Genomic DNA, 27935 nt, shown 5'->3' with positions numbered 1-27935 from the left:
GGACAAGGCTGCGAGCAGAAATCCCGGCCAAGGGCTGAGCCCCAGTCGCAGGCCTGCGTTAGGGATAAAGGCGAGGACCCCCCTGCGTTAGGGATAAAGGCGAGGACCCCCCTGTAGCTCTGGCTGCTCCCACTGCCGCTGGGCGCCCTTCCGACCGGAAGTAAAGGTTTGGCCTTGCCCTGACGGTGTGCGGTGCCTGACTACCCTCTTAACGACACTGCGGGTCATTTCTAGCTCCACGATGCCACCCCAGTGACGCAGAGTGCACACTGGTACAGGCGACAGCTGGAGGTACTGTCACACTCGCAAGGGAATGCGTGGAAAGATGTTTGCTAGTCTCTTGTTCATCCAGCCGACCAAGCGCCTGCAAAGTGCCACACACAGCTCTAATCTCATGTCACTGCTGCAAGGATGGGACTTTGTCACTCTTTTTCCACCCCTCGCCTCCCAGCACCTGCACCCTCACTCACACTGTATCAAAATGTCACACTTAAAATCTTCAGAGGGGACAGACACCACCCCCCTCCACAGGAAAGGACCACTCTCCTGTCATCCCTGCGTTGAACATGGACATGACGCTTAGGCTCCACCTGCCAGACTGTGACCAGGACGAGGTGACACAGAGAGGCTGGGACCGTGCAGAGACATTTTGGTAAAGATGGCCACGTGGCAGTGGTGACGGCCAGTGGCCAGACGCAGCAGTGACAGCAGTCCTCGTCGCAGGGCCCACTGTCCAGCATCAGGGTGTCAGAGTGTGAGCAGTGGCATCTGTCCCCAGCAGCAGGGGCAGGGGTCCCTCCGAGGGACCTGACCTAGGGTGGACTGTGGCTTCTGTGCCTGGCTGTGTGGCCACAAGCCTGGCTGTGTGACCTTCCCTACCATAAAATTAGTCCCCAGTAGGTATGTACGACTTATGTGTGACTAGACAAAGTTGGCTTCCCTTGTTCGCTCCGAGAAGTGAGTGAGAAACCCGTCTGGGGAACAGGGTCAGGGAGCAGCGCTCAGGGCTGTTCCCTATGCAGAGCTGAGAGCCGATGCCGGAACCTTCTGCCTGGCCGTACCCCCACGGTAGAGAGAACCATGCGACTCTCCCAACGTCCTGTCTCATAATTAACGACATACGTTCTCCCTTTTCCTCCTGAGGGAAAAGAGCACATGAAACGGGTGTAAGACCACCCTGGGCACCCTCTGGTCACGCCTCAGGGCTGCCGTCTGGCCGGGCCGGGCTTGCTGGTGGCGCCTGGACAACACTCAGGCCTCTGCCAGGACCCCCGCTCAGTGTCAGCACCAGAGCAAGGACTCGCGTGTTTACCAGGCCCTGCAGGGGGTGACGCGCACACGAGGGGACCCTGCTCTGTGCTCCTGCTGCGGACGTGTGACCTGAGACCAGCAGCATCAGCTCCACCCTCGTCACCCACACGGGACCTCACGCCCCCTCCCGACTCTCCGTGTCTCAGCGCCGCGTCGGGGGACTCCTGCGCACAGCACAGTCTGGGGCTCCCGGTCTCCGCGCCTTCGGGACGCGGGTCGGAGCTGCGCAGTCTGTCTGGGCGTGTGGTCCGACCGGGTCCTCAGCACTGGAGGCCCAGGGCTCAGTCCTTGTCCCCGTTCTCTTCTGTAGCCAGTCACGCCCTTGGCGGCCTCATCCCCGCTCCAGGCTTTAAATACAAATCACGTGGTGTCACCCCCAAACCTACCCCTCCAGCCCAGACATTTCTCCCGAAGTCCAGACTTGCTGTCCGGCTGCCGCCCCGGCTCCCTCCCCTGAACACCCGCAACCCCCCTCCTCACACGCCCCTGCCACAGTCCCCGCTCCACCACGGCAGCTCCGTCCTTCCGCTCCCACAGCCCACACTGTGCGTGTCCTCCGGACTCCTCTTCCTCACACCCAGACGCATCGGGAGACGCTGTGCAGTCGTCTTCAAAACGGATCCAGAGCCCAGCACTGCCCTCCGTTGCCACCGCTCCGCCGCCACCCGCAGCCTGGAGCCTGGAGCCCTGCCCTGCTGCCCTGCACTTCTCCCCGCTCCCCGCTCCTCCCGCCTCAGCCCTGTCCTCAGCACAGCAGCCAGAGAGATCCTCTTAAAAGGGAAGTTGTACCAGTTCCTCTTCTGCTCAGAACTGTCCTCTGAGTCCCCATCTCGCTCAGAGCAAAGGTCAGACCCTCCCCACACCCTCAGGCCTCCCTGCTCCAGCCCCACCTCTGGGCTCATCTCAGTTGTGGTCTGTGCAGCCTCCCAGCCTCGGCTCCCCCACAGCACAGACAGCCGCTGCCCCAGTGCCTTTGCACTGACGCTTCCCTGCCTGGAAGGACTTCCCCAGCATCCTCCAGATACTTCATCCTGTCCTGCAGATCTTTCCTCAGAGCACGGAGCGTCCGTGCCGTCCCTCCTTTGCAACAAGGGCCACGCCGACTCCCCAGTGCCACAGCCACCTTCCCTGTCCCCACACCCCGCACTCTGGGTCTCCTTCCCCTGTGACACTTACCGTCTTCCTACATAAACCCTTTCCTTGTTTGCTCTGCTTGTGGAACACGGTCTGTCCCTTCCCACTGGAACACATGCTGCACAAGGCCGGGAATATTTGTTTTCATTTTACCCATGTTCCTCACATGCAGGGACAGTCTGTCACGTATCTGGCTGACAAATGACAGTTCAATGAAGGATCACTGTAGAGCACCTCCCTATTCTGCACACAGGATCTTTATCAATGGAGCCTCAGGGCAAGTGCTGCCTTGTGCAGACACAGCACAGTGTCCTGTCACGCTGACATTGTCCCCTCTCACGCTGACATCAGTGCCACCTGCGCTTTTCTCACCTGTGCTGTTGTGTCCCCCTCCCTCCACACGACCTTCCTGCACACTGCAGCACACAGATGTTCCTCCCCTGGGAATCACCATCATCCTTCCCTATGGGTCCGACTTTCCACACAAATATGAACCCAACCTAGAGCCTACTTTATAAATCCATGAGTTTGGATTTGAGCCAGCGACAGGATTACCAGAACTAAGGGCAGGGATGGGGGTAGGTGGGCAGAGATAGAAACCTAACAGGAATTTATCTAAGACAAGAAGTGGCGGGATCCGTCCTCTCTGCTAATTCCAGAACTGGGTTCCTTTACAAAGGTTGGGGCAGCAACAGGGACGGAACGGGAGGACGTCACGTCAAGGGAAATAAGCCAGACACGGAAAGACAGATATGGCGAGTCTCTCTCACCTGTGGGAGCTAAAACAACTGACCTCACAGAGCTAGTGAATCGAACGGCGGTTACTGGAGGCTGGAAATGGATTTCAAAATACAGTTTGGTAGAAGGAATAAGATCTAGCATTCGGTACAACAATAGGGTGATTTCAAATCGATTAGAAGAGAAGATCTAGTATGTCCCCAACACAACGAAATGATAAACGTTTGAGGTGAGGGATAGTCTAATCACCCAGATTTGATTGTTACACATTGTATGCTTGTACCGAAATGTCACATGCACCCCATAAATATAGACAATTATCATGTATCCATAAAAATTAAAAATAAATAAAAAATAAAGGAATAAAAAGATTGGGGAACAGATGGAGAACAGAATCCAGGAAGGAGGGCAAGAGCTTTTTGGGTCTGAAAGTTCATCTTTTAATACCACAGAGACTCCGGTGTGCAGGGGCTGCCCTGGGTGGTCTCTCAGCCTCTGTCATCACAGGTCCTGCTGGACAAGCTTCTACAGGGACAAGGACAACAGAGCAGAGAGGATGACCCAGCCAAGGGGTGACACATAGAGCCCATGATGGACTGAGCACGGACTGGGCACAGCCCCTCCACACTCGGCTCCTCCCAGCCTTGTCCTGTCCCCACCTGCAGCAGACTCAGCACAGCAAACACATGGATTCTAGAACGTTCTCAGGTCTTCTATTTATTTCCACTCTCAAATTTTAGGAAACTCCTTCTTTAATTAACCCATCAACCTCTCATTGCAAGAATTTGAGAAAACAGATTTATTTTCAGTTCTTATTTTCAGTAGGGAAGTGGCTCAGTGCACGGTGACGGTGAGACAGGGATGGAGACGTCCCCTCCTCCCTGGAACAGGACAGGTGATTGGGCAGAGGACAGGGATCAGCATGGCGGAGGGGGCAGGACACGGTGGGGGGGGAGGGCTGGCCTCTCCAGCCCATCACATTACAGGAACAGAGACGCAGAGTCATTCAGAGGCCTTTGCAGACAGAGAAGTCAGAGGCTCCTGAAGCCACACGGGGGAGGTGGGAACACGTCCTGCATCGCTCAGTCCACACAGGCAGCTGTCTCACACTGCAGGAAACAATAATCAGGAACAAATTTGGGTCAGTTATGCTAAGTGGTGACACTAGGAACAGCACACCATAGTCAAAATGTCCCAGTCACAGAATCCCCACAGCCCAGCTGTGTCCCCCCTGCCCACCCGTCCCATCAGGCCCCAGGCTCTCACCTTTACAAGCCGTGAGAGACACATCCGAGCCCTGGGCACTGTCGCTGCCTGGGGTGGAACAAAGCAGGACCCGGTCAGAGCCCACAGGAGATGCAGCCACAGGAGGATTAAGGGGTGGGGGAGCTCCCCCATGGGCTCCAGTCTACACTATCCCAAAGGTCTCAGGGATAAGCTCCCCATACTTACAGGCAGCCTGAGCGTAGCTCCCTCCTTTCCCACCTGTGGGAAGAAAATGTCCTGTGAGAGGCCAGACAGGAGGCAGGGCCATGAGGTCCTAGAAGATCCCCCTAGTTTTGGACCCCAGAGAAGGTTCCAGAACTGTGACTGAAGATCATGGGCAAGATTAAGAAACACGAGGGAAGGACAGAGTGGACCAACTGCTCTCCTGGAGGTCTGTGCTCAGCAGGGACCTGTCCTTGTGACCTGTGACTTCTGGGGTTCAGGTCCCCATTACCACAATCATCAAGGTGATAAATTTGTTCTTCACTTTCCATGTCCTTTGCAATAGAGCAAGTGTGAGCAAACAGGGCCCCTGAATGAGGCAGGGGACACTCCTGTCTGGGGCGTGAAACCCCCAGTGGGACAAGAAAACCCCGACCCCACCGCACCCCTTCCCCACCTGAGCTCCTCTTCCTCCACATCACAGCGGCGACCACAGCTCCAGCGAGCACAGCTCCAAGGACAACCAGGCCAGCAACGATGCCCACCATGGGGATGCTGGGCTGGGAAGGCGGCTCTGGGAAAGGACGGGAAGGTGAGGGCCTGACCCCAGGCTCAGCCCTGACCCTGCTGAAGGGCTCCAGAAGGGCCCCTGCTGTCCCTGAGAAGGGACGTGACCCCCACCCCCTCCTTACCCCATCTCAGGGTGAGGGGCTCCGGCAGCCCCTCGTGCTGCACAAGGCACGTGTATCTCTGCTCCTCTCCAGGCGGCACCACCACAGCCGCCCACTTCTGGAAGGTTCCATCCCCTGCAGGCCTGGTCTCCACGAGCTCCGTGTCCTGGGTCTGGTCCTCCCCGTCCCGCTGCCAGGTCAGTGTGATCTCCGCAGGGTAGAAGCCCAGGGCCCAGCACCTCAGGGTGGCCTCCCGGTCAGAGACGGGGTGGTGGGTCACGTGTGTCTTTGGGGGGTCTGAGGGGAAGAGTCAGAAAATCAGGCACTTTGCATCCCTCATGGGACACGCCAGCAGTGCTCATGTGACATCCTGACAATGGACAGGACAAAAGGGGAGGGGGAGGGAGTGCGAAATCCAGACACCAGCCTGGACCCAGGGGTCTGGGGTAATCTCCTATTCCTTGGAAAGTTCTAGTCTCTGAGGGGGAGAACGGGGACGTCCGGTCCTGGCCTGGGTGGAGGCCGGCGACTCAGAAGGGCGGGAATCAGACCCCCAAACACCGAGTGTGAGGCAGAGAACGAGGCCTGGGAGGAAAAGTCACGGCGCCCACGGCTGCTGCAGGGTCAGAGGGAGCCGCTGGTCGGTCTTTCAGGGACTGTCTTCCCCTCCATTCCCTGGGGGACTCATCCCTTAATTGTCCCAGAGGGAAGGGCGGGTCCTCGGAGTCCCTCCCTGGTACAGGGTCTGGACACCCAGAGGCGTCTTCCTGCGCTGGACCGGAGGGAGGGCGACGTTCTAGCGTCGGTCCCATTTTCCTCCCCTCCTTGTGGGAGCAGAGCGGGGACATCTACAGGAGATGGGGGGCGCCCCTTGGCCCCGCGTACCCGCGCGCAGCAGCGCGTCCTTCCCGTGCTCCAGGTATCTGCGGAGCCAGTCCACGCACGTGCCCTCCAGGTAGGCCCTCTTCTGCTCCGCCGCACCGGCCGCCTCCCACTTGCGCTTGGTGATCTGAGCCGCTGTGTCCGCCGCGGTCCAGGAGCTCAGGTCCTCGTTCAGGGCGATGTAGTCGGCGCCGTCGTAGGCGTGCTGCTCATACCCGCGGAGGAGGCGACCGTCCGGCCCCACGTCGCAGCCGTACATCCACTGGATGGTGTGAGACCCTGGCCCCGCCCCCGCGGTCAACCACGCCCACTCGGCCCCGCCCCCCCACCCGCGGGGATTTGGGCCTAAACCGAAAATGAAACCGGGTGAAAGTCCCCGCGGGCTCCTCTGGGGTCAGAGGTCTCGGCGGGTCTCGCAGCCTCGCGGTGACTCTCGGACCCGAAGACTCGGGGCGACGCGGGCTTCTCTGTCGGGGTGGGAGGGTCGTGACCTGTGACCCGAGCCCGGGGTCACTCACCGGCCTGGCTCTGGTTGTAGTAGCCGCGCAGGGTCCGCAGGTTCACTCGGACAGTCTGTGCGTTGTCCTTGGCGATCCGTGTCTCCCGGTCCCAATACTCCGGCCCCTCCTGCGCCACCCACGGCGCCCGCGGCTCCGTCCTCGGACTCGCGGCGTCGCTGTCGAACCGCACGAACTGCGTGTCGTCCACGTAGCCGACGTAGATGAAGCGGGGCTCCCCGCGGCCGGGCCGGGACACGGCGGTGTGGAAATACCTCATGGAGTGGGGGCCTGGGGGCGGGCAGGGGCTGAGACCGGCCGACCCTCCTCCCCGCGCGGCGCCGGGTCCTGCGCCCCCGCCGGGCGGTCCCCTCGCTCCTCCCGCAGACGCCGCTTCCCCCGCGGCCCCGCACTCACCCGCCCGGGTCTCGGTCAGGGCCAGGGCCCCGCAGAGCAGCAGCAGGAGGGTTCGGGGCGCCGTGACCGCCATCCTCGGGGTCTGGGGAGACTCTGAGTCCGGGTAGGTCCGTGGGGACTTTATAACCGGGAACCGCGGCGACGCTGATTGGCTTCCCTGGAAACCGACACCCAATGGGAGTGAGAACTGGGGCCGCGTCAGCAGTATCCAGGAAGAAGGACCTGACACGGGTTGGGACAGGGAGAAGTGAAACTCCGGGAAGACGGGGAATCCCCAGCGCTGAGCTCCCCGCCCCGGACACCGCCCTCGGGACCGAGGCCCTGAGAGCCACGCCCGGGGCCCCGCGACATTGCCCTGACCCCTCTCCTCCTGCACCAGGCGCTCTTTGTCACACTGTCTCCCTGAGTCCCGGCCCAGGGGCTGTCAGAGGAAACGAGGGACAGACCCCCAGGCTGGCCCAGCCCTGCCCCTTCACTTCCCGCCCTGAATCCTTCTCCCTGAACTGGACTCGCTGCCTCCTACTCCTTTCCTCTCCGCCTGGACTCTTCTAGAAGGAAACTCACCCCAGGGAACTTGATGCCAGAGTGAGCTCGCGCTGGGCCTGGAGGTGTAGAGACGGGGGTTTTCTCTTTAAACCTGGAGGCGGTGTGTCTGAACGCACCAGATGGAGAGTCCCATAGAGACCCGTTTCCTTTTTGGTTATTAACTAGGGTGGGCAGCGCAATCTTGGTAACCTCTGAATGATCAGGAATCTTTTTTTTTTATGTTTGAATATTTATTTTCTAAAGTTAGGATTAAATTGTTTATCTTTTGTAAGCAGAAGTTAGGTTTGGGGAACTCATGTCTGTGAAATGACAAAGATAATTTATTACAAATGGCATATCACCCTTAATAAAGCTGCTTTGTTTTTAGAGACACTGGATGAACTTGAATAACATATTCAGTAATGGGATGAGCCGGATTACTTGGGATAATTCTAAGAAATCACGGCTCAGCAGAAAGCTTTTCTACACTTAACATGATATTTTATATTAAATTTGAAGTTCATCAAATAGTATCAAAAATTATATTCATATAAAGAATGCCTGTTATTACTGTTAGGGCACAAAGTAGTCAAAGAAACACAATAAGCAAGTTGCTCCCATTGTAATCCAATCAGATTTTTCTTTAGAAACTAACTAAAATCTCACAAAATAGAAATATCTGCAAGAATCATGAATGCAGAACGCTGACCTAAATCTCATAATTAAGTAACAGCCTCTCCATTTTTAAAAGTACACGATAATGAAAATTATATGGAATGATCAGGAATCTAAGGTGTAAAAGAAGTGAGTTTGTCCCCTCGATATATAAATGTGTCTAAATGTGTAACAGTTAGACTCACAACGTTCCCAAGTTTTACTCTCCCAGAAGATGTGTCTTGGACTCTGAGTTGTGGTATTTTAAACCTGTCTTTGTTCCATAGCCCTGCGTCTGTGTGTGGGAGTCCAGGACATCCCCTCATAGAAAGAACCACAATTTGTTACTGTCTGTTTCAGCCAGGAGTTGTTCGACTTTAATCTCTTCAAAGCTGCACGTGCTCAGTCAGAATGCTCTTCTCCAGTGCTCAGGCCTTGCCTGTTTTCATGAATTATTCACATCTAAGCTGTGTGCACTTGGGGGGACACCTGGTATTTTTTAACCTGATTAATATTAGGAGGCAATTAGTGTTTAGGCAGCTCCATAGATGTATTAGTTAGAAATACAGGCTGCTGGAACAGCAAGAGCGAGTCATGGAGCTACGCATGGGAGAAAGTACCGCCTGGGACGGAGGATCCGGAGCGGGTCCTTCGGAGATACCTGCCTCGCTGCCAGCTTTTCCTCTGGTGAGGAAGCTGCTGTCAAACTCGAGTGTGAAAACAAAGCACTGCAAGCTGCACATGGAGAGCAAGTTCTACATTTTTTTTAATTAAAAAAAAAAAGGAAAAATTACCAAATACACAGAACACCCAGCTAGGCTCTGTAGATATGTGTATCAAAATCTATAAAACACTGGGTTTAAATCTGAGAATTCCGCTGCTTTACAACTCTCTCCCTCTGCTCCTGTTCCTCAGCTCCTGCTTCTCCAGCCCTTCCCTCTGTCCCTCTCATCCCACAGGCCACTTCTCCTCTTAGTCCCGCCGCCTCTCACTCCTGACCTGTGGCGCTAGCACTGTCCCCTCACCTGCTACCCACAGTGTCCTCCCCACAGTGGTCAGCCGTCCTGCTAACGTGAGGCAGGGCCTGTCATTTCTTCACTTAAAATGCTCCCATGGGTTGGTTTCACTCTTGCGAAGCCTCTGGAATGTAAGGCACGTGGGCACTGGGGCTTTGGGCTGTTTTGGTCAAAGCTGTATCCACAGTATGTAAAGACGAACTTGGTGCAAAGTAGGCACTAAATTAATTTTTGTTGAATGAATAAAGGAAATCTCATTGTCTTAAAATTTAATTTACTCACAGAAAAATCATAAATGGAAAAATACTAAAAAAGTTAGGAAAGATTTTATTTCATGCAACTATTACATATCAGTTCATAAATTCATTCCAGTGGGAAAAATGCTATGTGCTTATCAGGCATGGTGTGGGTGTGCTCTCTGTTCAGGGTTTCACAAACCTGTGTCCTCATCTTGAGGTTGGGGTCCTCCCCGAAGCTTATACGGAGCCTGTGGGCAGAGTTCAGTTTCTGGCAGGTGTGGGACTGAGGTCCCTGATTCCTTGCCGGCTGTCAGGGTGGAGGGCGGGGACGGCTGCTCCCAATTCCCTGTGCCCCCAGCAGTCTCTGCCACCCGGCCTCTCCACTTTCAAAGCCCACATTGGAAGAAATCCCCCACACTGAGTCCCTGTCACACTGTGACTCTCATGCTCAGGAAGAACCCAGTCATTTAAGAGCTCACCTGATTAGGACAGTCCAATCCTGGATAATCCCTTGTCCTGAAGTCTACTGATTTGGGAGCTTAATTGTTCCTGCAAATCCGTTTGCAGCAGCACCTGCATTAGTATTGATTTGAGTACTTGGGGGAAGGTGAATAAGCAGGGGGTGGTTATTGGGGGGCATCACAGAATCAGCCTAGCATGGCCTGGATCTTCCTTTTGTGTTCAGTTAGGTCATACTTGGAAACAGAAGTTCAAGTAAATAGATGGTTGTGAGTGGTAATAAAATACACCCTATTTAGCCATGGAAATTCTTCTTACCTCCTAAAACAAAATGACATGTTTAGTATCTTATAATTAATGTATAGCAAATGAAAATTAAAATGCAATAATTCATTCTCTTTGCAAATTCTATTAGTTATCCACTGCTGTGTATGCAATTACCTAAAACTTAGCAGCTCAAAACAACAAGTATTTATCATTTCCCACAGTTTCTGATGGTCAGGAATCCAGGAGAGGTTTCCCTGATTGCTCCTGGCTCAGGGCCTCTCACAGGGCTGCAGTCCAGCTGTCAGCCAGGGCAGTGTCACCGAGGGCTGGACTGGGGTGGGGGTTCCATGAAACGCGGCTCACTCACGTGGTTGCTGGAAGGGGCCTCAGCTGCTTGTTGGCTGGTCCCAGGAGGGCTCAGTTCCTCACATGGACCTTTGCATGGGGCTACATATGACACAGCAGGGGCCTCCCCAGAGCTCGTGACCCCAGAGAGGGAGGACCAGGGTGGAAGCCACAGTGAGCTTTCTCCTACACCAGAATCACAAACTATTACATCAGCGTTGCTCTGTCAGTCAGAAGTGAACCATTGAGTCCAGGCCACACTCACAGGGAGGGAATTGAGCTGCACCTCTGGGAGGGAGGGGTATCAGTGACTTTGCTTGCATGTGAAAAGTGACATTAAAGTGATTGTTTCAGGATTTTGTAAATCAAATGCTTTTTTCATCTGATTATTTTTCTTTAATACCTTAAACTTCTCTTTTCCAAGGAGTGATTAAAAGTTTGAAACCTCACAGAGCATTGGGTGCTGCATAAGAAGTTTGAGACAGAGAAGGGAGATAGAACAATCTCTCTAAGATTTTCATGCAAATGCCTTTAATAATAATTTTCTCTTCAATACGATGCTACAAAGTTGAGAATATATAGTAGCTGGATCCAAGAGTTCCAAGACTTCAGTGCCATAACAGTAATGCCTTTAAAATAATAACTATCTTTGTTTTTTCCGAAGAAGCTTCAGAGCTGGGCACAGCGGCTCACACTTAACTATTCCAGAGACTCAGGAGGCTATAGCTGGAGCATCACCTGAGCCTGGAGTTTCACACCAGCCTGGGCAACACAGCGAGTCCCTGTCTCTAAAAAGAAAAGAAAAAGAAAAAGAAAGAGCAAGAAAGAGAGAGAGAGGAGGGAAGGAAGGAAGGAAGGAAGAAAAAGGAAGGAAGGAAGGAAGGAAGGAAGGAAGGAAGGAAGGAAGGAAGGAAGGAAGGAAGGAAGGAAGGAAAGAAGGAAGGAAGGAGGAAGAAAATTTTCAAAATTAGTTTCTTAGGAATTTTCAAGATGCTGATTTTTTACTCAAACATAATCTTCAAAACTATTTGCCTAATAGAATTCCTTTTCAGTTAAAAAAATGTGAGTCTCAAACCTTGGTTTTTGGTTTGATGCAGGAGGAAGAAATGGGTAACTCCAATCTAGGCACTAGGTTTTTTGAGAACTAGCTGTTCAGTAAGCATCCTATAATACATTTAATATGTTTCATGGTGTTTTTTTAATGAGATGTGGTTGAAGTGATTCAGACACCACATGATTCTCAAAAGCACTGTGACCCTGTGCTTCTAAAATTTTTTCCAAAGCAGCTCTATTGTGTTTTCCATTCATATTTTCTATTCCATCCCTGGTTATTCTTTTTTTTAAATAACTCCTAAGGAGAATACTGTTTGTTCTTTTATAATGTCTTCCTATTTAATTTATTTTGATCAGCAATGTGTTTTTCTAATTCTGTAAAAGTTTAATTCAGTTGCGTGAGTGCTAAAATGTAAGTACGACATCAAATCCTTTGTGAGATGGAATTGCCTTGCTCATCAGATTGAACACTGGGTACCAGGGGATCCACAGCGGTGCCAGTGAGCCAAGGACCAAATGACCTATTTCTAGCCAGGGCTATTTTCATGGCGTCCTGGTCCTCTCTGTCACATGGCGCATTACAGTCAGCTGTGCCTTTGTTCCAACGTGAGTAGTTCTTGCAAAGGATCCTTGCAATGAATTTTGCTATTTTCTTTTCTCTTTCATTTAAAAAATTATTCAAAAGTGCATCCCAAGCTGCAGTTTGAAAAATTCCTGTTTTAGGAGTTATGATCAAGTAACTACTTGGGCTCCCACCACTGGCAAAGAAACAGAACCTATGAAGCTGCCATGGGCTGCTGCCCAATCCCAACCCCAGAAGGGTCATCTGAGTCTTCATTTCTCCAAATATTTTTACAATACTTGTCCATATCCCCAAAACAAATATTAGTTAGTTTTGCCTGTTTTTTTTTTTAAGTTTCAGAATACTACGGGGGTACAAATGTTTTGCTTACGTGCATTACTTTTGTACAGTTTTAGACAATGTTATAAGGATGTGTATCTCCCAGTCAGCGTGCATTGTACCCGTTACATGCAAATTTACCCATCCCCTCCTCCCTCTCCCACCTTCTTGATTTCCACTGAATTTTACCACCATATGTATACATGACTGTTGATCATTAGTTCCAATTTAAAGGAAAGTAGGTGTGGTGTTTGTTTTTCCATTCTTGCAATGCTTCACTTAGGAGGATGGTCTCCAGTTCCATCCAGTTTGTTACAAAAGGTATTACTTCACCATTTTTTTAATGGCTGAGTATTTCTCCACGATATACATATACCACATTTTACTAATCCACTCATGTATTGATGGGCACTTGGGTTGTTTCCACATCTTTGCAATTATGAATTGTGCCACGGTAAACATTCTGGTGTCTTTTTTATAGAATGTCTTCTTTTCCTTTGGGTAGATGCCCAGTAGTGGGATTGCTGGGTCAAATTGTAGGTTGACTTTTAATTCTTTGAGGTGTCTCCATACTACTTTTCATAGAGGTTGTGCTAGTTTGCAGTCCCACCAACAGTGTGTAAGTGTTCTTTTCTCTCCACATTCATGCCAGCATCTATTGTTTTGAGACTTTTGGATAAAAGCCATTCTCACTGGAGATAGGTGATATCTCACTGTAGTTTCAATTTGCATTTCCCTGATGATTAGGGACATTGAGCATTTTTTCATATATTTATTGGCCATTATTCTATCTTCTTTTGAACAACTTCTGTTCATGTCTTTTGACAACTTTTTAATGGGGTTGTTTGATGTGTTCTTGCTGATTTGCTTGAGTTCTGTGTTGATTCTGGTTATCAGCCCTTTATCAGATGTATAGCATGCAAATATTTCCTCCCATTCTGCAGGTTGTCTATTCACTGTACTGATTGTTTCCTTGTCTATGCAGAAGCTTTGTAATTTAGTCAGGTCTCATTTATTTATTTTTGTTGTTGCTGTGATTGTCTTGGGGTCTTCTTCATAAATCCTTTGCCTAGGCCAATATCTCTAAGAGTTTTTCTAACCTCTTCTAGAAATCTTACAGTTTCATGCCTTAGGTTTAAAGCTGTTATCCATTTTGAATTAATTTTTGTGAGTGGTGAGAGGTGGGGATCCTGTTTCAATCTTCTACATGTGGCTATCCAATTTCCCAGCACCATTTATTGAATAGGGATTCTTTTCCCCAGTGTATGTTTTGTCTGCTTTGTCAAAGATCAGATGGCTATATGAGGATGGTTTTATATCTGGGTTCTCTGTTTTGATGCATTGCTGCGTCTCTACTCTTATGCCAGTCTCATGCTGTTTTCGATACTATAGCCTTGTAGCATAGCTTGAAATCTGGTAAAGTGATGCCTCCCAATTTGTTCATTTTGCTTAAGGTTGAGTTGGGTATTTGGGGTCTTTTCTGGTTCCAAGAGACTCCTGGAATTGATAAATAAATTCAGCAAAGTCTCCGATAGAAAATCAATGCACACAAATCAGTAGCATTCCTGTACGCTGGCAACAGTCAAGCTGAGAATCGAATCAAAGACTCAGTACCTTTCACAATTGCAATAAAGAAAATAAAATACCTAGGAATATATTTAACCAAGGAGGAGAAAGACCTCTACAGGGAGAATTATGAAACACTGAGGAAGGAAATCACAGAGGATGTAAACAAATGGAAAAACATATCTTGCTCATGGATCACACAACAACATCGTTAAAATGTCTTTACTACCCAGAGTGACTTACAGATTCAATGCAATCCTCATTAAAATACCAACATCATTTTTTGCAGATCTAGAAAAAATAGCTTTGCCTGTTTTTAAAGTTCCTGTACACTGAACTCATACTTCATGTATTCTTCTGTGACACACACTACATGGAAGAGAGTTAGCCCTGATGTGGGAGGCTGTCGTTCATTTTTTACTGCTGAAGGTTTACATTTTATAATTATACCACAGTTTCACTGATCTCCTGTTGTTGATTCCAGTTCTTGCCAGAAACATTGGTGTCCGTGTCTCCTGCACACGTACAGGGCACACAGGCAAGGACGTCCCCAGAGGATATGACCAGGAGGAGGATGGTGGGATTGTGTGATATCAGTACTTTAAGCATACTGGATAAGGCTAATTTTATTTCCAAAGTGCTTGTACCAATTTAACTTCTACCAGGAATGTGTCAGAGTTTAGGTTGCCCGTGTGTTCTCAGGACACTCAGGCAGAAGTGAGGAATGAAGAGTTTAAAGGCTCTGTCTTGGTTTTGGCTTCAGAATGACCAGGCATTTTTCCTCAGACTCTATTAATAACTTCCTTTTCTTACTTTTATCCCACATTCCATAGCATTATACTTTTATCCTATAGATCCAGATAATGCTTCCTTCTAGTATAACCACATAGGGTAATTTCTTATGTTAGGCATCTTCCAAAATAAAAAGGAAAGAGTGAAGAGAGGGAGGAGGGGAGGGAGGGACAGAAGGACAAAGGAAGGGAAGGAAAGAAGGAGAAAAGATAAACTAAAATAAAGAAAGAACAGGAGAGGAATTGGAAACAGCAAGGATAGCTTACGTAATCAAAATGTAAGGAAACAACAGAGACCTAGATAATACCTCTGGAATACTAGAAACTTAAGAGAGCTTTATTAGGTATCTACTGCTGTGTCACAAACTACCCCAAAATTTAGTGGCTTAAAACAACAAACACTTATTAACTCAAAGAGATAATACAAACACCAGCACAATGGAGCCAAGGGAGGCGGGAGAAGTTGGATGAACACATGGATTTTATAAGTTGTAATAAGTAAGAGGTCACGTGTGTGCAGATGGAAATGATTTTGTTACTCCGAGTCCTCCAAGAAGCAGACGACAAGGTGGGGTTAAACTCAGCAGCATCTATGAGGGGACGCACCTGTCAGAGAACGTGGGGAGGAACCAGACGACCCTGGGGAAGCCGCAGACGCAGGTGCAGGTCTGAGCCCACGTGATGGACAGAAGGAGAGAAGTTTGCTGGACGCACCCTAGACCACAGGCAACCTAAGGGGAGTTGAGCAAGGCCACGGAGGAGCCCCTGTGTCACAGGAATGGGCCTGCCTCAGTGTCCCTGCTGTGACCCGTCACTGTCTGGGGACAGCCCGTGGGCAGCAGGGCCTCTGCACCAACGCTGCTGGGATTTCAGAGCACAGGAGCGGGGCCCTTGGTACATTCCCTGGGGGTGTGACTCAAACCTTCCTTCCTGAGGGGTCTGGGCCCTTGGAAATCAAACCCCCTCAGGCTGGGTTGCTGGATGGTTCTGTACACACTTAAAATGGGACAAGGAGAACCCGAAAGCCCCCAAGTGGATCCCTGGGTTCCGCACATGCTCCTGCCCCTCTGTGTGAAGCAGCCCTGCCTCCTCCTGGGGACCAGGGTCCCTCCCCCCCCTGCCTGGAGAGGAGGGGGCTCCTCTTCTCGCCTGCTGGTCTCTGGGCACGCACTGCCCAAACTGCCCTGTTGGCCACTGTAAGGTGTAGTTCAATGGCTCTCGTTTGTCCCCTTGTCAGAGTGGCCCCTCGGGGAACCAGGACCTGCTACGCTGCAGAGCCAGAGCTGCGGAGATGGGAAGTGCAAACCCCAGTGGCTGAGTCTCAGTGACGGTGCACGGAGCCACCCCCGCCTCCACCCCTTGGTGTCTGAGCCCACGTGTCCTTCCTGCTGAGATCACAGCGCCCTAGAGGGGTCTCTGGTTCCGTCAGTGCACTGTGTCCTGACAGATGGCCCCCAGCCCCCAGAGTGTGTCCTCAAGGCTGGCACTGAGCTGTGCCCTTGCAAGGCCTGTGCAGGGCTCTGTGTGGCCGGCAGCCCCTGGGGGGTGCAGACTGTGGCATGAGCAGTGGGTCCCGCGGCCACGGGCCAGGCTGCACCTCCTGCCCTGTGCAGGGGGTCCCTGATATGGTTTGAATGTTTCTCCTTCCAAATTTAATGTTGGTCCCCCGTGTTGGAAGTGAGGCCTGGTGGGAGGTGTTTGGGTCATGGGGGCTTTTGTCTTGTGAATGGCTTGGTGACCTCCCCGAGGTAATGAGTGAGTCCTTGCGCCATGAGTTCATAGGAGAGCTGGTTGTTGAAAGGAGCCCGGCACCTCCTCTCTCACTCTCTTGTCATGTGACACGCGTGTTCCCTTTGCCTGCGGCCTTGACTGGAAGCTCCCTGAAGGCCTGACCAGAAGCAGATGCTGGCGCCATGCTTCCCGCATGGCCTGCAGAGCCATGCGCCAAATACACATTTATTCTTTACGACTTACCCAGCCTCAGCTATTTTCTTCATAGCATCATAAAATGGACTGATACAGACAATTGGCACGAAGGAGAGGGGCACTGCTGTAAGTTACCTGAAAATGCAGAAGCAGCTTTGGAACTGGGTAGTGGGCAGAGGCTGGAAGAATTTGGAGGGCTCAGAAGAAGACGGGAAGATGAGGGAACGTTTGGAACCCCGTAGAGACCTCTTACGTGATCATGACCAAAACACAGACAGAAACGTGGATGGTGAAGGCCAGGCTGCTGGGGTCTTAGACGGAAATGAGAACCTTATTGGGAACTTGAGCAAAGGCCACCCTGTTACACCTGTTATCAGAAAAAACCCAGACTCTGTAAAATGATTTTAAGGAGGTTTATTCTGAGTCGAACATGTGTGACCGTGGCCTAGGGAGCCACACCCAGGAAGCCTTGAGCAAGTGGTCCTGAGGTGCTTGGGTTACAGTTCGGTTTCATACATTTTAGACAGTCAGGAATTGCAGGTAAACTCATATCAATACCTGGGAGGGGCACACTGGCTTGGCCTGAAAAAGCAGGACATCTCGAAACAGGGACTTACAGGTACAGGTGGGTTCAAAGATTCTTTGATTTGTAATTGGTTAAAGAAATAAAGCTTTGTCTAAAGACTTGCAATGTTTTAAGATAAGAAGTCTGTTAATCAGAGACAGGCCACAGGATACCCACTCCAGTGATGTGTAAACACATTGATGGACTGGAGGTGATTTGACCTTTTCCCCGCATGGCCTTCCTTCCTCTTAATATCTTAGTATCTTCTTGTCTGAAGAGTCTGACCTCCCTTCCCTTTATGGCCGGGAACTCAGTGTAAGGTTTGTCTGGGCTCTCCTTGACCAAGAGTGGGTCATTCAACCAAGGGGGAGAGTTAGGATTTTATCTTAGTTCACGGTTCTCCCCTTTTGGCCAAGATTTGCCAGAGGCAGCACCAAGGGCCCGACTTTGGTTCTGTGCCATGCTGCCAGGTGGAGTGGCGACCTGGCCCAGGTCCACCCAGGCCCTCAGTGGGAGCCCTGTGGCCCAGGGACTTGGAGCCCAAAGGCTTACAGCCAACTAGAGGTTCAGGCCAGACAGGATGGAGGTGGGCAGGCACCCTCAACCCTTTAAACCTTTTAGGCAACGTGGGAGCAAAACCCAAACTCAAAAGCAAGGTTACAAAGTTAACTTCTCTGTAGTGTTGAGCTACTGTAATCTTCAGTTTAGTTGGAGACTTGTAACAATTGCTATACAGAACATAAGCATTTTGTTAAAACTATTTAAGTTCAGGAATTTAGAGACTTTTGTTGTACTGTAATATTTTTCTTTTTTACTGAATGATTTTTTTTATTCTTATTTCAGCATACTGAGGGGGGGTACAAACGTTTAGGTTATGTATGTTGCCCTTGCCCCTCCACCCCTGCCAAGTCAGAGCTTCAAACGTGTCCATCCCCTAGACAGTGCACATCGCACTCATTATGGATGTATATACCCATCCCCTCCTCCCCCACATCTGCCCGACACCCGATCAATGTTATTCCTAAATGTGCTCCTAGGTGATCATCTTATGGCAGCACAATTCACAATTGAGAAGATGTGGAAACAACCCAAGTGCCCATCAATACATGGGTGTAATATTTTTTCAGTATCTTTAGTAATTTATCCTAAATTGGCCAATAATTCCTATTACATCTCTATTTCCATAAAGCCCGTAAGTGGAACGACTATATCAGAACCTTTTGCCCCAGGTTCCTTGATACCCTCTCAGTGAGGCTCCCGTAAGTCTCTGCGAAGCAGATTCTGTATGGTTGAGAATGGGTTGAAAGGGGCCACATAAGGGCCCAAGAGGCAAAGTCCCCCAGTTTGCCAAGTGTTTAGACATCTTGTCCCTGTCCTTGATTTGGAGGATGTGAATTAACTTTATGCCTTGAAATCAGCCCTTCCAGTCTCACATGCCCACCTCTGCCCTGACAGTCCCTGGGCCAGAGGCAGGATGTTTGTGCAGTTTCAGCCCCGGGCACTGGCTATGGGGAACAGATTGGGCCCAGGGGATCGAATAATTTTCAAATTCTGGTGCTAATAGATAAACTTTGTTATTTGCTTAATTTTTTGTCTTGATTCTGGATAGCAAAACAAAGAATAAGTAATGTTTTAAGCAAAAAACCATAAAAAAAATGTTAGTCCTCTCTTAGTTTAGCCCCATGTAATTAACTATGGTTCTGTTTGAAGTTGGGTTAGCAACCCTCATGAATACACCAGTTTTTTACATAAACTCCTGGAAATTTTTGCCTAGTGCAAATGTACGATCTTTGAAGTTATCAGAAACCTGTATTTGAGAGTACTTACCATTGTCTTTTCCATGATTTTTCTTAAAGAAGAGGAAAATTTTTTACTGTAGCTTATTATAAGTGTCTTTTTGGAAAGAATCAAGGTAAAACCAAGACTTTTGTGGTTGACAAAAGTCTTAGAATAGCCATGGTTAAAGACACAAAAGAAATTTAATTATTTCTGCGGAATATAACAATTTAACATAATAATCTTACGTACTACTGAGAACATATACCAAGCCACCTCAGAATTTTAGGTATCTCATACAAGTTTCAACACATATTAACAGCATATTTACATAAATGGTGTAACCCAAAGAAAGTTAAATGCCATTTCATATTTGACAAGGCTTCTTGTGTAATTTAAACACTTCAAATAAGCCTAATATGAGGCATGTCTCTCTTGAACTTTCAGGGGCCCTCATATCAAAAATTAGTTTGAGGTAATGGGAAATTTTGATTGTGGAAAGTTTGTCAAATATCAGCAGTTTACAACACTTGCTCAGAATAGAATCACAGGTCACTACAAAATGACGGTCATTTGCTTAACCAGGAGTGACAGTCGTCAAATGCTTCAAAGGCAATACAGGAAGGTACGTGGAGGTAACAACCTTAACCCTTTTAAAGTTTAGTTTTTTTAGTTAATCAAAACCTTAATAAAGACAAAACAGAAGTGACTCTGATAAAGCATAAAATCGTTGTTTCTTTTAGGCCAGTTTCCCAAAGCGCAAAGAAAACCTTCTCTAGCGCGATTGTTTCTTTTTCACGGGAAGCTGATTTAGACAACTTGGGAGTCAAACCTGAGGGAAAGGGCACTTGAGCTAATGACACACAGCCAGCCTGTGTCCGGGGCCCTGAGGGCACCGTGTGTTACACAGGACCGTGAGTGAGATAGACTATCACCTTCAGTAGGGAACAAATGACTCTTAGCAATAGCATGAGAAGTTTTTGATCATATTAAATAATCCAGACATATCAAGAAAAGCCAAGTATAGAATTAAGTTATACTATAGGAAAACATTGTTTTTCTAAACCTTTAAGATAAAACATTTTAGTGTCAGGCCGTAACAACAGACTTAGAACCAGAGTGGGGGAAAAACAGGAGCTGAGAAAACGTTCAAGAGAGAAAAAGCTGAAATGGGTGAGACACAGCAAAAGTTGAACATTGAGGTATGTCTGGGAAACTTTACAAAGAAACAGGTTATAGAATTAAAATCAAAATGTCTTGGAATGTCATTAAGAGCAAATTAGTATTTTAAAAAAACTTTGTTGGTTTAATTAAAAGCTTTTCCTTTTAGTTATAGCAACTTAATCACATACAAAATTCCTTTGTAAATTCCCATTTATGAACCTCATTACAACTTCCACAGACCATCTACCACATGCTTGGCCTTTCTGTTTTGTGTTAAATTAACAGTTATTTTATTTTAGGACAAAAACTGACCCTACAAGATTCTTCTGAATGCAAAATTATTTTCTTTTCTGTTAATATTTGACCTTCTTTACCAAAAATATATCTTTATATCCATGATTTTTATATCTCTCTCTTCTAACTATTGATTCCTTTCAGTCTTGTTTCATTTCCTTTCTAAATTCATATTTTGAATTAATCGTTAAATAACTTCTGAATTAGACAAAATTATTTTTTCTTAAAGGACACATTCTATGTCTTTCCTATAATTTTTTGTCAAAAACTCATCTTATATATTTATTTTTGTCTCACTTTATACATAGTATCACATATATTAACCAGAAATTTTAACTCCCAGTAACCTAAACTTTACTGAAAACCTAGGAAGCAAGAAATCTTCAATTGTTTGTCATATGTCAATATTTTGTAGATGAAAATCATTTTATAAATTTTAGGCTTGTATTTCCCTATAACATAATTTTTCTGTTAGTTGGAAATGACCCAGATATTTAATGAGTATCTATTTTATTTTAACTTTAAGTTTTTAAATTATATGAAAATTATATTTACAAGCATTTATCCCACTTACATTTACCTAACCTATGTATTTTTAGGAATTTACTGAGATTACCTATGAAAACTCAGACAAAGCTAAGTATGGTTTCAAGTTGTTTTCCAGCCTGACGCAGTGGCTCCTGCCTGTAATCCTAGCACTCTGGGAGGCCGAGGTAGGAGGATTGCTCAAGGTCAGGAAGGAGTCCAAGACCAGCCTGAGCGAGAGCGAGACCTCGTCTCTACTAAAAATAGAAGGAATTAACCAGACAACTACAAACATATAGAAAAAATTAGCCGGGCATGGTGGCGCATGCCTGTAGTCCAGCTACTCGGGAGGCTGAGGCAAGAGGATCGCTTGAGCCCGGGAGTTTGAGGTTGCTGTGAGTGAGGCTGATACCACGGCACTTTAGCCCGGGCAACAGAGTCAGACTCTGTCTCACAAAAAAAAAAGTTATTTTCCAGTTAACCATTTTTATAGTCTGTGAATATTAGATGTGCACCTAAGAAAGAAACTTAAACACATGAGTATTTTTGCTGATAACTCAAAAGATTCAGATGTTTTCATTAAACCACAATATTAAATTAGTCTTATAAAAAATCACAGGAACACAGATCATTTTGAGGGGGCTGTGATTATAGTTTTAAAACCTTTGTGTCAAAGATCCCTGACACCTTAAAACACCCAGCAGAGGCAAACTCAGCAAACCCAGGCAAAAATATATAATATGCTGATAATTTTGAAGACATTTTAATTTTTACTTTACCAATAGCTTTAAAAAAACAGCTTATTTACCAAAGAGTAGTAAATTCACATGAACTTGAAAAACATTCAGACTTATTAATTCATGAGTGCTCCTTTGTTTATAAGCCAATTTAGTATCACGTAGACACAGCATGTTACATGATACACGCGCATACACAAAACATGTCTACACACATCCAGACACTTGCACACAAAGACCCAACAGCTTTTACCTCAGAGCTCTCGCCATGAGGCAGTGATACAAACTCACTGGTTTACAAAAGACACTTAGGTTCAAATTATTTCTGAGAAAACTGGAACCTGTTCCTCTGGCCAAACTTCAGTTGCCCCAACAGGTAATGTACTGAAAGCTGTGAGCCAAGGTTCTGGGTAAAGCAGTTGATGTTAAAAACCTTTTTTACCTTTTTTTCTTTCAGTTTGAAATGACTGTTCAGTGTTTATATTTTAACTAGAACTGGCCGAACTGCACAAGGAAAGCTCCCCAGGTAACCTTGAATCGGTGATGCCCTAAACAGTGGGTTGCGTCTCAGCACCAGCAGAGCGTAGCAGCAGGTTCAGAACAGGCAGGAAGAAACCAGAGAGACAGGCAGAGAATTCGAGAGACTTGGCCTTTTAACTCTATCGTGGGCGGTCGACCATCTGAGCTCTGAGTTTTCCTTGGTGTAATTTGCCTGTCAGTCTAAACACGTGCGCGAGTCTTGGCCATAATACGTAACCACCTGGAGTCCTAACAACCTGGCACGCCTCTGAACCTTTCCATTTACGCAAACACTTGCAAGTAAGTAGAGGCACAAGAAACCAACCAGGTGCCCACAGGGGCTCATTTTCCTTGTCTTCCCTCATTTCTAGGGGATTTCTTTCCCACTCTTTCTTTTCCCTACAAAAAGGGTGTTTCGTTTTTTCACCCAGATGTGCAGACTAATCCATTGAAATTAATTTTGCGAGGAGGAGGGAATGGAATAGACCTCAGAATCAAAGTAAGATCACAGATTTTGTAGGAAAAGAACTGAGGACTGAATTCTGACACTTTTTTCGTCTCTTGCCCAAATTCCTTTTTCAGAGGCCTGGTGAGTCATGTCTACAAACAATTAACTCTCATTAAATGGGTTTTTCTTAATCCGGTATAATGTGACTTACTTTCCAACCGGATTCCCGTATAGCATCACACGGCAGATAGAAGACCCCTTGTCTGAGCTCAAACATCCTGGCAGACCCCTGTCTTAATTCAAGCTTCCCTTTCCACTGACTCCAGATCTCTAGACAAACCTGAACTCTTTCAACCCGTTGCCAAAAATGAATCCCAAAAACCCACCTGCGACTTGTAAGTCCCCCCTCTTCCAGATGTCCTGCCTTTTGGGCTGAACCAACGTAAGCCTTCCATGTATTGATTTATGATTTTACCTGGAATTCCTGTCTCTGTGAATGTATAAAACCAGACTATAATCCGGCCTCCTTGGGTCCATTTTCTCAAGATCTCTTGAGAGCATGTTCCCCAGACCATGGTCACACATATCCAGCCCAGAACAAAGCTCTTTAAATTATTTTACAGAGCTTGGGTTCTTTCCACTGAAAGAACAGACAGCTCAGAATAAACCAGGGACCGTCAGACAAGAGCAGGGGGCTGGGCCCAGCAGGACTTACCACTGCTGTCCAAGGGGTGGCTCAGAGTTGGGGGTCAAGGGTGGCCTGAGCCAGGACCTAGTGCCAAGTTCGGGCTATTCCTTTGGGGAATCCTGAGTCTTCTCTGAGCCCCAACATTGGGCATCAGAATTGTTAAAGGAAAAAACCCAGACACTGTAAAATCATTTTAAAGAAATTTATTCTGAGCTCAACATGTATGACCACGGCCCAGGGAGACATGTTCAAGAAGTGTTGAGCAAGAGTTCCTGTGGTGCTTGGGTTACAGTTCACTTTTATACCTGTTAGAGATGCAGGAATTGCAGGAAAATTCATAAACCAATACATGGAAAGTGCACATTGGTTTGGCCCAAAAGGTGGGACATCTTCAAGCAGGAGCTTATAGGTTATAGGTGGATTCAAAGATTCTTTGATTTGTATTTGGTTAAAGAAAGAAAGGTTTCTCTAAAGGCTTGCAATGTTTTCAGTCAAGATAAGAAAGTCTGTTAATCAGAGACAGGACACAGTATACTGCAAAAGAAAATAAAAGTCTCAGAATCCTCCCCGCCCAACTCCTTCAGTGAAAGAGAAGGTCAAGGCCTCAGGCACCTGGGAAGGACTCAGCCCCAGACCGTTCACTGTGGACAGTGCTGGCTGGGCTCCCACAAGCAGACACATGCAGATTGTAGCTGTCGGTCTGGGGCCAGTTCTAGCCCCTAGCACTAAAGTCTGTTTGGTGCCACACTGATAGTGAATGACAAGTTTACCTTCCCAGGTACAGACTAGAGACAAGACAGGATCGAACCTTCTTCCACCTACGCAGGGACATCACTGCTGCTCCCTCACTCCTTTTTTCTCCTCTAACATCTGCCTTATCTCACGTAAATGTGGATTTTCCTGGGTCTCCAAGAATGTAACCATTTTGTCTCACTACCCCTCCCCCACGCTGCTTTTCTTTCTTTCCATACGCCCATCCCCCCTTCAATACTGAAGCTCCCAAATCCCCCTTCTGAAAACCAGCCACAGCTGTGTCTGTGGTTTGTATTTTTCCCAGGGGTGTCTGCAAATTCGGCTTCATAAACGTCATCGATTGAGATTTTGGCCTCAGCCACATATCTGGGTTGTCAGTGCTGCTCTGGAGCCACCTGGTAAGGGACCGACGGCCTGCGGGTGCTGTGGCCTCAGCTCTGCGTGGCCCCAGGCCCTGGGCAGAGTTTAGCATCTTACTGTCTGAGACATGTCCCACCTCCCTTCCCTTCATGGCCAGGAACTCAGGTTTAGGGTTTTTCTGGGGTCCCCTTGGCCAGTAGGAGGTCCGTCCAGTTAACGGCGGGGGTGGGGGTGGGGGAAGGAGTGAGGATTTTATTTAGTTCACGCTCCTTAGCAAAGAACCTGGCTGCATCCTGTCAACGGGCTTGATTTTTGTGGAAGGACGGAATCAAGGTGGTGACCTCGGGTCTCTTGGGGAAGAAATCTCTCAGCAGCAAAGCACTGAGGAGGCGGCCTGGCTGCCTCTAACAGCTCCGCCCAGACGTGGGAGCAAAGGGCTGACTTAAGGTTGGAACTTATAATTAAAAGGGAAGCAGAGCATAAAAATTTGGAAAATCCACCACCTGGCCGCGTGATGCAGAAGAAAAGAGCGTTCGCAGGCGAGGACTCAGGACACTGGGGACGGCGTTTCAGAAACCTTTGCGGCCCCTCCCACCACAGGCCAAAGGCCCAGGAGGACAGAATGGCGGCCGGGCCAGGCCTGGGTGCCCCGCTCTGCACCCGCTGGGTGCTGCTCCCGCCCCAGCCTTAGCGAAGGGCCCCAGGCACACTCGGGCCACTGCTCTGGAGGGTGCAAGCCGGAGGCCCGGGCAGCGTCCACAGGGTCTTCAGTCTGCAGCCACCCCCATGCGACAGCGAAGGCAGCGCGGCGGCTCCGCACCCATTTCAGAGGATGCAGGGACGCTGGGTGCCCAGGGAGAAGCCTGGCACAGGGCAGAGCCCCGCAGGGAGCCTCCACGAAGGCAGTGACAAGCGGAAACGTGGGCTTGGAGCCGCCACCCACGGTCCCCACTGGGGCACTGCCTAGTGAGCTGCGGGAAGAGGGCCGTCACCCTCCAGATTCCAGAGCCACAGCAGTGTCCGTCCTCAGCCTGGCAAAGCCACAGGCACCGGGATCCAAGGCCTGAGAGAAGCCGGGCGAGCTGGCCCAGCCAACCCGCAGGGGCAGGGCTGTCCGAGGCCCCAGCGCCCCACCCCTCCCGCCAGTGTGCCCAGGATGCAGGACGGGGAGTCAGGGGAGATCATTTGGGGCTTTGAGATTCAATGTCTGCCCTGCTGGGTTTGACTTGCATGGAGCCTACGGCCCTTTCCTTTTGGCCGATTCCTGCCATTTGGAACCGGGGTGTTTACCCAACGCCTGCACCACCATTGTGTCTTGCAAGTAAATTAGTTGTTTTGACTTGACAGGAGCACAGGTGGCAGGGACTTGCCTTAAGTGTCACATGGGACTTTGCAGTTGGAGTTGATGCTGGAATAAGTCAAGACTTTTGGGGACTAGGGGAAGGGGTGATTGTATTTTACAAAGTGAGGACAGGAAATTTGGGGGCCAGGGGAGAATTGGTTTGGATGTTTATCCCCTCGAAACCTCATGTTGAAATCTGACCCCCCGTGTTGGATGTGGGGCCTGGTGGGACGCGTTTGGGCCACGGGGAGGACCCCTTGCGAGTGGCCTGGGCCCTCCCCGAGGTGACGCGAGTTCTCCCTTCAGTGGTTCACACAGGAGCTGGTGGCGTGAGGAGCCTGGCACTTTGTCCTCTGTCTTGCTCCTTCTCGCCCCATGTGACACCTCTGCTTCCTCCTGGACTGGAAGCTCCCTGAAGCCCTCAGTGGAAGCAGACGCGGGTGCCAGGCTTCTTGTCCAGCCCGCAGGACCGTGACCCAAATAAACCTCTTTTCTTTATCAATTACCCAGCCTCAGGTGTTTCTCTATAGCAGCACAAAATGGACCAACGCAGCCCCAGTCAGACGCTGCGCTGAGAGCAATTCTGAGCCTGTGGACCCTGCACATCGGCAGGACGGAAGGGGCTCAATGCAGTCACCCCCTCGCTTAGTGGCTAGTTGGTCACTGAAGGAAATAGGGCCCTATCAGGGCCCATGATTTGCCTCTAATGCTGACAAGTCAGATGTCAGAAATGGCAGCAGGGGTATGGGCCTTGGTAGGTGGAGCCAATGCTGCTGGGCCACACCCAGCCTCCCCTGCCGTCGTGTCATGTCCTCCATCCACGGCCGTCCTGCCAGCCCTGGGTTACCTGGAGCGAAGGCTGCCTGACTTCAGTCTGTCTGCCTGGGTGTTCGGGGCCACTGCAGGGGAGGGTGTTTCTGGTGGGTGTCAACATGTGATTCAGGCCCAACCCACATGGACCGTTTCCTCCTTGTCATGGACCCTGCTGGAACTGTCCAGTGTGTGACTTCGTGGGTCATACAGGGAGAGGGAGAGAGTCACATGAGCACTTGGAGTCACAAGGTGATTTGATGTCCGGTGGTCAAACATTCTATCTTATCAGGGCCAGGGACACACCAAAAGTGGCTTCTAGCAGGGCACATCTGTCTGCTGTGGGTGGCCTGGCCTTGCTCCGGAGTCCCAGGCCCTGCACTGCGGCTCCCCCACTGGTGCCTGGTTTGGCTCCACCCTGCGCCTGTTCCACCACCGACTCCCCCAGCACCGTGGGTCTGAGGGGTGGGGCCAACTGCACCACGGCCTGGATCTGCTGCCGTGTCCTTTCCTGTCCAGCCCCACTCAAGGCGGCATCCTCCTGTGTCACCCGGAGTGTGGCCAAAACAACACAGATGTGGAATGTTGGACCCCAAAGAGGCTCCCCAGGCAGTGAGCTTCCTGCTTTGCAGGGAGGATGTGAGATGCAGCCGTTTGCCTTTTGCCCTGGAGGACACGGCCCTACCTGTCCCTCGCCACTGGACCCACACAACGTCACTGCAGGGGCCACTCCCGACTCTCTGCAAGGTTCATCTTCACCGTCTAGCGTGCACACGCTTTGTCAAGGCCTCCAGCGAACTTTCCACCTCTCCCTCGTCCCTCCCAGGCAACACGATGTTGCCAATGAAATGAACAGAGTCAAAATTCTGCAGGACGTGCGGGACGTCCAGATCCCTTAAGACTGTGCTGTGGAGGGCAGGGGACTTACCATCGTCCTAGGGTGAACTGTAAATAAATGCGCTGTGCATCCCACGTGACTGTGAATCGTTCCTTGCCCGTTTATAAATGGAGTGGGAGAGAATGCGCCCCTCCTTTACTGGGTGTGTGGTTCATATGGTTATTTTGTCATCACCCTAATTGTCATTATTGTCCGGATTATAATCTGTATCTGGGATATTCTGGGCTACACCAGAA

General features: G+C 49.3%; 1 protein-coding gene across 3 annotated transcripts; it reads right to left on the bottom strand.

The window, feature by feature from the left end:
- Positions 1-3967: 3967 nt before the first annotated feature.
- Positions 3968-7363, bottom strand: LOC123631675 (patr class I histocompatibility antigen, B-2 alpha chain-like). 3 transcript variants are annotated; one of them, XM_045541530.1, is made up of 8 exons: positions 7079-7363; positions 6683-6952; positions 6168-6443; positions 5304-5579; positions 5069-5185; positions 4636-4686; positions 4450-4497; positions 3968-4292 (listed from the first exon to the last, which is right to left on the bottom strand). In XM_045541530.1, the coding sequence occupies exons 1-8, from the start codon at positions 7149-7151 to the stop codon at positions 4288-4290; spliced, it is 1116 nt and encodes a 371-aa protein (XP_045397486.1). In that variant the 5' UTR covers positions 7152-7363; the 3' UTR covers positions 3968-4287. The 3 variants fall into 3 exon arrangements, with proteins under 3 accessions (XP_045397486.1, XP_045397485.1, XP_045397484.1); XM_045541529.1 differs by having other exon boundaries at positions 4636-4668; positions 7079-7295; XM_045541528.1 differs by having other exon boundaries at positions 4636-4668; positions 6683-7169.
- Positions 7364-27935: the final 20572 nt, after the last annotated feature.

Source organism: Lemur catta, chromosome 2 (assembly GCF_020740605.2).
Source record: "Lemur catta isolate mLemCat1 chromosome 2, mLemCat1.pri, whole genome shotgun sequence".
Lineage (NCBI taxonomy): Eukaryota > Metazoa > Chordata > Mammalia > Primates > Lemuridae > Lemur > Lemur catta.
The sequence above is the reverse complement of the archived record's forward strand: the minus strand, read 5'-3'. Positions and strand labels throughout refer to the sequence as shown.

What these genes read in the sequence shown, in the direction of transcription:
- LOC123631675 (XM_045541528.1), bottom strand. Translation starts at nt 7,151, where the DNA reads ATGGCGGTCACGGCGCCCCGAACCCTCCTGCTGCTGCTCTGCGGGGCC. An exon ending in GTGGAGGAAGAGGAGCTCAG is followed by an intron (nt 4,669 to 5,068) that starts GTGGGGAAGGGG and finishes TTCTTCCCACAG; the next exon opens with GTGGGAAAGGAGGGAGCTAC. An exon ending in GAGCTACGCTCAGGCTGCCT is followed by an intron (nt 4,498 to 4,635) that starts GTAAGTATGGGG and finishes GTTCCACCCCAG; the next exon opens with GCAGCGACAGTGCCCAGGGC.